Source organism: Notothenia coriiceps, unplaced genomic scaffold, assembly GCF_000735185.1.
Source record: "Notothenia coriiceps isolate Sejong01 unplaced genomic scaffold, NC01 NC01_scaffold00035442, whole genome shotgun sequence".
In the NCBI taxonomy this organism is placed as follows: domain Eukaryota; kingdom Metazoa; phylum Chordata; class Actinopteri; order Perciformes; family Nototheniidae; genus Notothenia; species Notothenia coriiceps.
Genome location: NW_011368143.1, coordinates 1,052 through 10,586, shown reverse-complemented (window position 1 = coordinate 10,586; position 9,535 = coordinate 1,052). Strand labels below are relative to the sequence as shown.

The window sequence follows — 9,535 nt, the reverse complement described above, 5'->3', positions numbered from 1 at the left end:
AATAGATGATAACGGCCTGTTAAACCATTTCAAAGCTATGCTAACAACGACAACTGATAAAGGTAATTTAACCAGCTAAAATATTTGTTTACCATTTATTTCTTGTATTCTTTCAAATGATTCTCACGTTGGCTGTCTGTATGAAAACAGAATTAAATAAATCGGTTTCTAGCAAACCACTAACAAAACTTGAAAATCCTTTTTATCCACTGGGTTAAGACTTATTCTACTTGTTGGCGTGGTAAAGGTAAACACCAACCCCCGGTTACCATCTCAAATTATGTTGGTCGTCATGATGACCTCCATTTCATCAAAATGCTAAAGAGGATTTATATTTTGATCTGATCCTAGAAGAGACTCCCATTCTGATATGAGCCCTCATAGATAAAGGGAAGATTCAAGTTACATCGTGATTCAAAATTAATATGCCGATTGCAAAGCCACTGACTATGGTGAAATAATAAGTTACAATTTACTTAAAGTATGAGAGGTATAATAATTGAGGGCAGAAATATGTCCCCTGCTACTGTTAAAGTATTATTTATCTTTTTAAAGTGTCGATTTTCAATAGCTGTGACCATGTTTGCAAATCGATTCACATATGCATACACGTCCAACAAGTGTACAACAATCGTGTGTCTAAAGTGTAAGGAGCAAGGCAAACTATTACTAATGAATAAGGAATTTCAAAGATTGCAAGGATGTTTCCAACAAGAGTGTATGACAAACCGGTTCATTAGTTTGGACATGGTGGAATTCGTTTACAAGGTTTGCCCCTTATTATTATTATTATTATTAGGCCACTCTCACTGCCACACCCCTGTGTCCAGCCTATTGGATGAACACAAACACTCCTTCACAACCACACACTTGACCTTAGATACACAATATGGCTACCAAAGGGTGGTTAAGTTTGATTTGTGCACCACCTAATTTTATTTGAATGACCTGTAGTTTCATTGAGTACTTTGAGCAAGCAGCCCTTTTGCTCCTTTTTTAAAAATAAACAAAGTCAAAGAAAAAAAAAAATGTCATGACCGAAAGAACGAGATCGCGGATACAAGTGGCCGAGATGGGTTTTCTCCCCTGGGTGGCTGGCGTCTCCCTTAGGGATAAGGTGAGAAGTTCAGTCATCCGGGAGGGACTCGGAGTTTAACCGCTCTGAGTTTAACCGCTCCTCCTTCGTGTCGAAAGGAGCCAGTTGAGGTCGTTCGGGCACCTAGTAAGGATGACACCTGGGCGCCTCCCTAGGGAGGTGTTCCAGGCACGTCAAGTTGGGAAGAGACCATGGGGTAGACCTTGGACCAGGTCGAGGGATTATATATTTTCGCTGGCCTGGGAGCGCCTTGGGATCCCCCAGTCAGAGCTGGTTGATGGGAAAGAGAAAGGAAAGTTTGGGGCTCTCTGCTGGAACTGCTACCTCCGCGACCCGAGCACGGATAAGCGGGAGAAGATGGATGGATGGAAAGTCACATTTAATGTCAGTCTTTCAGTTTGTGTGTACAGACAGAGAGATTGAAATAACATTTCCAACAATCCCGAATACAAATATACAAATATGTATAAAATATGTATATCCTTATATATATACAATCAACAGACACATAAAACACAACAATCAATATATACAAAATAACAGTCACTTCAATATCATAACAGTCACTTCAATATAAACCCTCACTAAGCAGTGAAAGACCCTCCTGAAAGAGAGAATGTGGGACAAAGAAACACCAAATAAAAAAAAAACATTAGCCCATTCACTTATACAAACACCTATATGCTTGTATTGTTATTTGTCTGCTGTCGCAGACCATGAGGCTGGCGTGCATAGAACAGAGGGCATGTACACTGACTGCAGAGTAAGGAATGTGTCTTCGTCATTGCGTTGTGCCCTGACCTCACCTCCGTGTGAAAGTCTGTATGAAGAGCACACCAGACATTCTGAACAAACAAGTATGTCTACCAGTTACTCCTCCTGAAAGACAGAAGAAAAAAGGTCTTTATGTATTAAGAATAACTGAGATGTTAGAAACGTTTCCTAAAAAAACTGTTTATCATATATTTTTTGGAGCATATCTCTTCCAAAAGAAGAACATTAAAAAGCACAATTTGGTAATAAAAAAATTACTCATTTAATCTCATTTAAATGCTTTCTCATTTGACGAAGATTGGAAACAAATGTAAAGCATTGTTAAAAAAAACGCTGTCTTATCTGCCTCCCCACCTTTTTTATCTCATGACGGCTCAATCATTTTCAGATTGACTATGTGCTCAGATCCCTGAAATATGGAAAATGGTTTAAAATTGTGAAGGGGCAAGTCCAACTGTGCAGCACAAAGCACATATATTTTGTAAGACTGAAATTAATAAGAAAAAACAAAACATTTATGTGTATTTAATTTCTGTTAAAATGGTGAATGGATTGGTGATTTGGACAAAAAAAAAGATATAAAGAAATACCATCTGCTAAGGACGATTTGACTGTAAGGCCACACAGTAAGTGCTCGAACAAAACATCCGGAACAAATGTATCAAAAAGATTGTTTCCAGTGCAATAGCCAGGGTGAGCTCCGGTTTCAGAGCTCACTTCCACTTCACAAAACGTGATTATTTACGGAAGTCTTGAATGAACCAGTTTAAAAACAACCTAAGTCGACACGTTTAAAGTCTATCTCTGGTACATCCAGTCCTATTTACAATGTTACAGAAATCAGGAATATTCCGTTGTAGCTGCATGGGGTGCAGCAAGATGAGAACTCCTACACTGCTTCAACCATTAGCTTGTCTACGGCACGGGGCAATACAAATTATTCCTAGAACAATAACAATACCACAAAAATAAAGTCCATCATTTTTTAAATATATCACAATCCCTGTTTGTAATTACCATTACAATGCAGTATTTAATAAGCAACTTGACAAGCTGTGTTGGCAATTGTTTGATCATACTGGATTAATAGGTTAAAGTTTTCTGCTATTTTAAGCATTTTTCATATGCCTTCATTATTGTGTTAAAGCAGTAATTTGACATTTCAGGGAATACATTTATTACATTTTCTGACATTTGCCAGTTTCGTTATTGCATCATGTGTGTACCATAAATACAAGTCAATACGAATCATGAATTATGACAGATTGTGGATAGAGTTCAACCAATCAGGTAAAGCTCCTTTGTTTATGTCCAGTCCCCAAGGAAAATGTGCATGCAGCCTTGAATATTTCCTTTCATGATGACCAGGAAGTACTGAATGTAAACTCAGAGCCCTTAATAAAGTTGAACACAAACATACATTGTGCAAACATTTCAGACGTTTATTTCAGATATATGTGTGTTTGTGTTCAACTTTATTAAGGGCTTTGAGTTTGTTGTGAATAAAACATTCAGTACTTCCTGATCATCATGAAAGCAGCGCTCCGTGAAAGGAAATCTTCAAGGCTGCATGCAAATTTTCCTTGGGGGCTGGACATAAACGAAGGAGCTTTACCTGATTGGCTGAACTCTATCCACATATTTCACAAAATGTTCAGCCCCATTTCTAAACTCCTTAGATAAGCTCCGGAGAGAACAGAGACAGACCAGAATCACAATCCTTCTTTCTTTCACTGATCGGGTTAAACCAAAGGTGGCTTCCAGCCTGTAAGTATACTTTGCATTGAAACATCACCTTGACATCTGTATTTTAATATATTTGTGTTCAATTCAGAGATCATATTAACTTACTCATTAAATATTATTTTCCTTTTACAGATAATCTTGAATTATCCACAGCCATTTGGCAACGACAACAGACAACACCACAGCGTAACACATTCAGTCCTTTGAAGATGAAGTGTGCAAGGTAAGCTCCCGTGCTGTCATTCGCTTAAGTGTAGCATAACTTATTATAATTAAGTACTAGATCTGAGTACTTCTGACTATAGGTCTTATACTAACCTCATCATGTCTTCTTCTTCAGAGCTCTCCATGCTTTTGGGAGTCATACCCAGCCCGCTGCGATGCCAGCAGACCTTGCCGCATGTCTGAGCCTCGGCCATCGCCAACATATTTATCAGCTGCTGTCTAAGACTCCTCTGAATCCCGCACAGCACCGCTATCAGCCGGCCAACTCTCTTCCACGGAGCGGCCTTAACTCACCTCGTTCCTCTTCCCCCTTCCCTGCACCCTCCTCGCAGCCCCCCTCTCCTCTGTCCTCAGAGCCTCGGAGCTGCTTCCGCAGGGACAGCGGCTATTTGAACAAGAAGCGTGTGGTCTTCGCAGATGCCATTGGATTGGCTCTCACTGCTGTACGCCTATTTATCTCTGAGCCATCTTCCCTTTCCTCAGAAGTGCTGATAAAGCCCACCTTCGCTAGACTGCAAGGCCAACAGTCGCCATCAAACAATCTGCAGCGCTGCAAGTTGCGCCTGGGTTTCCCTCAGCCAACGTTCGACCACAAAGCCTTCATCACACGAGGCATGCGTGTGCAGTTGGAGAGCTGCAACATCTCAGAGAACTCCTTGAGCGGCAAAGTGCTCGTCTCCCATGTCGCCATTGATGAGAGTGTACAAGTAAGGGTGACCTTTGACTCTTGGCGAAGCCACCATGACATCCCTTGCAAGTTCCTGCAGCAGCAGCGCTATGGGGGTTCTGATTTGAATTTGTTTGCCTTTGACCTAAGCTTGCCAAAGAACATAGATCCGAAGGAGGGAGCTGAGTTTTTTGTGTACTTCAAGGCTGGACATGGCGCATCGCTACACTGGGATAATAACCAGGGACAGAACTACAGAGTGTTCGTGGAAACTGATGGATCCAATGGTCACCAAGAGGATGCTTTCCGTGGTTACACCACACTTTCACAATATCGGCCTATGCACACGACCCTCAGTAATCAGAACTTTACTGATTCACTGAGGAAGACCATCGACATCCAGAACTATTTAGATTCACAGTCTCTTCAGAGGGGTTTATCAGGTAGAGTCAGAGAGTGGAGAACAAAGGTTTCGGTCAGGCTGTGAGATCAGCCCAACCCCTCAACAGAACTATGACAACATGTAAATAATGTCACTATTTCATATTTATTTACAGTTAAGTTTTTTAAGCATACATGGACTTTCTAAAATCTCGAGTGTTGGTTGGTCTAAAGCCAAGCATTTGATCACAAATAATTACTTGAAATGAACACAACCTCTTAACACCACAGAACCGGATGAAGGGACAAAGGATAATAATGTTAAAATAAATATCTTTGTTCTATAAATGACATGAAATGTATGTTTGACTTTTGGTTCTAGACGTGAAACAAACAGCAATTCCCTGATTAAAAGTCCCTTGTTTGACTCGTCCTACCCAACTTTACCCATAACACCTGGGATTTCATGTGTTCACCATGAAATAAGATCCTAAATATCTCCCATTTGCATTTTAAGTAACTGTGGAGGGGGCACGTGTTGAAATGACGTGCCAGCAACAATGAGTTGTGTCAAGAGGTTGTGGTCATTTCTGTGAGATTAACTACCCTGTTGAAATGTGAAGTATACATGCAATATTGTTCTGAATAAATCTATTTTTGTAAAGAAACTTTTCTTTCTCTTCTCTTCCTTGTGCAGAGGTTACATCCTAATCATCAAACACATGGCCTTTTAGAAATACAGCTTATAGTTTACAATGTTGTGTTTTGCAGTGTTGCATGAACACATAGTCCCTGATTAGGATATAAAGGCCTTGGAGCGAAAGTAGAAAATGAACTACACTACATCCCGGCAAACTTTGTTTCTCTTGGCTCAAGTTTCTGATGCGTCTTTTCATTTGCTACATCATGTGCATATAACATTCTGTTTTAGACACTCCCTTATCTATTGTGAGAGCTGGAATAACATGCTGGGAACTGTTACTCTCAAACTGTTTCTGATTGGTATGGCAAATATTGAATATCCATGGCAGCATGAGCACCGGGATATACTTTAGAAAAAAAGCGTGGGCCTGTGTTTACACGCCCAAGGGTGGAGTCATCATTGTAAGACACTGAGAAAGTTGGTCTGTCTGCTTTTTCTGTTCCTTTCTGTCTTAGTCATGTTTCTGTTAAACTTGTTTCTTTGTCCACAACCTTCTCTCCAGGGCTAGAGTCCGCCCTGGACCGCCCTTTGTGAACTAAAGTTGATGCACCATAAATGGAAGTTGGAATGTATCTGTAGCAGTTTTACACACCTTGTACCCTAAAGCACTTTGTATTCACTCGCCTAGCAGTGTTGGGCTGGTGCAAGGTATTAGATGTCCTCCTTCTACAATGAATGATAGGATAAACAGCCATGGAGCTAGTCTATTTCTAGCATTTTGATGTAGCTTTGAGACAGTTGCATCCTTTACACTTTACCAAAGTATTGGTATCGACCCAATTAAAAAGTATTTTTTTCGGTCTATAAAGTGAAACTGGAGAGTACTCTGAGATAGGATACTTTTGCTAAGGCTGTTTCCATACGAGTGAAAAAATTGTTTTTTAAAAACTGAAAAACAAACTAACCAAACCAATTATAAAGTCAATAAAGCCACATCAAGATCAAGATCTTGATTAACACATGAGAGAAAGTTACAAACAATAACAAAATAATCAGAAATCAGAATCAGAAACAGGTTTATTACCAGGTAGGTTTACACGTACGAGGAATTTGACAAAAGTAGGCATCACAATCATAAATCTTAAATCATAAAATCATCTGGAGTAAAAGTTAAAGCAAAGTGGCTTTTTTATACTTCTGTAAGAATGTTTGATGATGTATTTGATCTATTGTGGATGCAAAATAACTGTGCAACTATGCCTAATATGTGTATGAACTGAAACTTAAGTAAAAGTAACAAATGCACTCTTAACAATATCTAAAAAGTAAAGTAAATCATTTTTAAAGAAGTTATACCTTGCTGAATAAGGGTTATTAGTTCACTCATCCTCCCCCTTAAACACTTTTTTGGCATCATAGTGTTACCAATCATAACAACAGCAATGTACATATAATCACAAATATATGAACACACAAGGGGGAAAAACCCTTTCGGTGGGCAATAACTATTTGTCTCTGCACTTGTCGTTTCTCTGGTTTTTATCTTGTTTCCAGCAGCAGCCACAGCTGGCGCGCGGCCAGCAGCCAGCTCCCAGCTACCAGCTCCCAGCTGCTGGTGCTCACAGTGCTGTTGCTGAGTGCTGTCTGCACAATAGCCTGCGGACCGATCCAGTGTGCTGCAGCCACAGCTGTGAACACAAAGAGGGGGGGCTAACAGTACGAGCACACAGTGGTGGCTAGCTCAAAATAAGACACTGAGCTGCAGAGACTGAATTCACCTGTAAACATCAGCTGTGTGAAGCAACAAAGGACACATTATGGAAATAATTACAGTAATTACAAGTGTTGATCACCTTAAAAAGCAGTTGAAATTGATTGTTTTGTTCAAGCCAAAAGGGCTTGAATTAAGGCCAAAAATGGTAGCTCCTGGCAGGATTAGTACATGATTAAAAGGGAGCCTCCCTAACTGTACAATGGCAGCCATTGCATGGTTGATTTGCATACTGTAAAGTAGGGCTGGGCCAAAACTCAATATGATGATTCACTGTCCTTCAATAGAACAAATGGAACCCGTTTATGATGACATTTTTTTTTAGGTGAAACATTACATTACTTAAATTGATAATAATAAACACATATTGATTCAAATTTACAAAGGTGATCTAAATATTTTTGTTGAAACAAAATAGCATCCAGATCTGAATGTGATTAATAAACTGGACCCTACTCGAAAGCTTCTGCAACCTTTATGTATTCTGTGCATATAAACTTAGTCGGTATATAAAAAGGTTCACTGCAAAACTGCTTTGTTAATTTCAAACATAATACAAATCAGGCCGGAAAACATGTTATATGATATGAAACAACTTATATTTGGTTAACAACATTTTGCCAGCCCTTCTTCAAACCTATATAAAATTATTTTTGGTACATTTGTTGATATTTTTGGAGAAACCGTTCCCTCAAGTAGTTGGAGGAAATAATCTTTCTATATGCTATCTGAAAATGCAGCAATGTCTTATGTTCAAGATAATCAAAGTTTACAAGGCATTGAAGTATCTAAATATGAAATCTTAAAAAAATGAAAAAGCTTATTGGGTGAAAAAACTATTTCAAAAAATGCTGGTTTTTTATATATATATAACATTTTGGGACTTTTACAGAAAGATGTCAAATGTTCTGAGTCTATGCTGTACTGTACTGTACTGCTGTTTTAATGCTGAAAACCAAAGGACTATAGAGCCCTAAATACCATTGGATGTTATAATGAGAGATCCAGATGAATGTGTCTTTATTTTCAGGATATCCTTAGAATTACATACACAATGAAAAAACTATTTCAAAAAATGCTGGTTTTTTATATATATATAACATTTTGGGACTTTTACAGAAAGATGTCAAATGTTCTGAGTCTATGCTGTACTGTACTGTACTGCTGTTTTAATGCTGAAAATCAAAGGTAGACTATAAAGCCCCTGAATACCACTGTGATGTTTATAATGAGAGAGATCCAGATGAATGGTGTTCTATATTTCAGATATCCTTAGAATTACAATACACAATTACAGTAAATCAGCACAGGTTGGGGATAAATGGATACGTCACCATTTTACGTGAAAAATCGTACGGTGAAATATTTATAGTAAGAAATCAAACCAAAAATTCACGAACGGATCACTTTTTTCTGTTCAGTGACAGCGGTCGCTGGGCAGGTGCCTCATGCTCAGGGTTCCAAAAGGCAGTACGCCAAAAACCACTCGGCGGCCGTTCGCTGTCGCACTCACCAGATGAAACATCTCACAAGCGTTGTTGTCGCCTGGCCCTAGGATTAATTGAAACCAGAGAGGCATTCTGAGTACCAAACAAAGGCAGATAAACAGTCTAAGGTTAAGAGTACAAGAGAGTCATTTGGTCCTGGTTTTTGGTGTATCCACTGCCGGGCAGGAGACGCTTCTTGTTTGGCCTTGTTTCGCAGCTGTCAGGCTTGTAGAACTGGGTGTACGGTTGTCGATGATGAACCAGCCACTCCCAGGGTGGTTGCATTGCCGTCGTGTAACACAGATCGTGCACCTTGGCAGCACCCTATGGGTTTAAGTTGAATATATTACACAACAAACTGGACAAACGTTGTTGTTTTTTCAAATCTCTTGAGTATACACGGCAGAGTGAATGCTTTGAGCCAATCTACAGCCAATCATCCACAAGGTGTGCCGAGCGCCTCCCTTTCCACCAGAAGCAGCCGTAGTCCAGGCGTAGTCGAGAAAAGGCGCAGCTATCCCAGGCAACACACCAAGATCATCCCTCCTGAAGCTGGTTCCAGAGCGGGCCTGTAGTGCAGTGAGGGGCTTAAAAACGGCAAACATAAAAAAAGACACAGTTTTTAGGTACTCAACTAACAAGATCCATCTGTTTCACAACCCACCTAAAGATGAACAACTTTTTTAGTGGAGTTGTAGCTTACACCGACCAGTACGAGGCGCTGCAGCCCAAGAGAAAAATTAAC

At 39.7% G+C, this 9,535-nt stretch overlaps 1 protein-coding gene across 1 annotated transcript; it reads left to right on the top strand.

Moving 5' to 3' along the window:
- The first annotated feature begins 3,554 nt into the window (after positions 1–3,554).
- LOC104962866 (protein phosphatase 1 regulatory subunit 3C-B-like) lies at positions 3,555–5,557 on the top strand. The gene is made up of 3 exons (XM_010791371.1): positions 3,555–3,637; positions 3,749–3,839; positions 3,957–5,557. The coding sequence occupies exons 2-3, from the start codon at positions 3,826–3,828 to the stop codon at positions 4,993–4,995; spliced, it is 1,053 nt and encodes a 350-aa protein (XP_010789673.1). The 5' UTR covers positions 3,555–3,637; positions 3,749–3,825; the 3' UTR covers positions 4,996–5,557.
- The last annotated feature ends 3,978 nt before the right edge of the window (positions 5,558–9,535 follow it).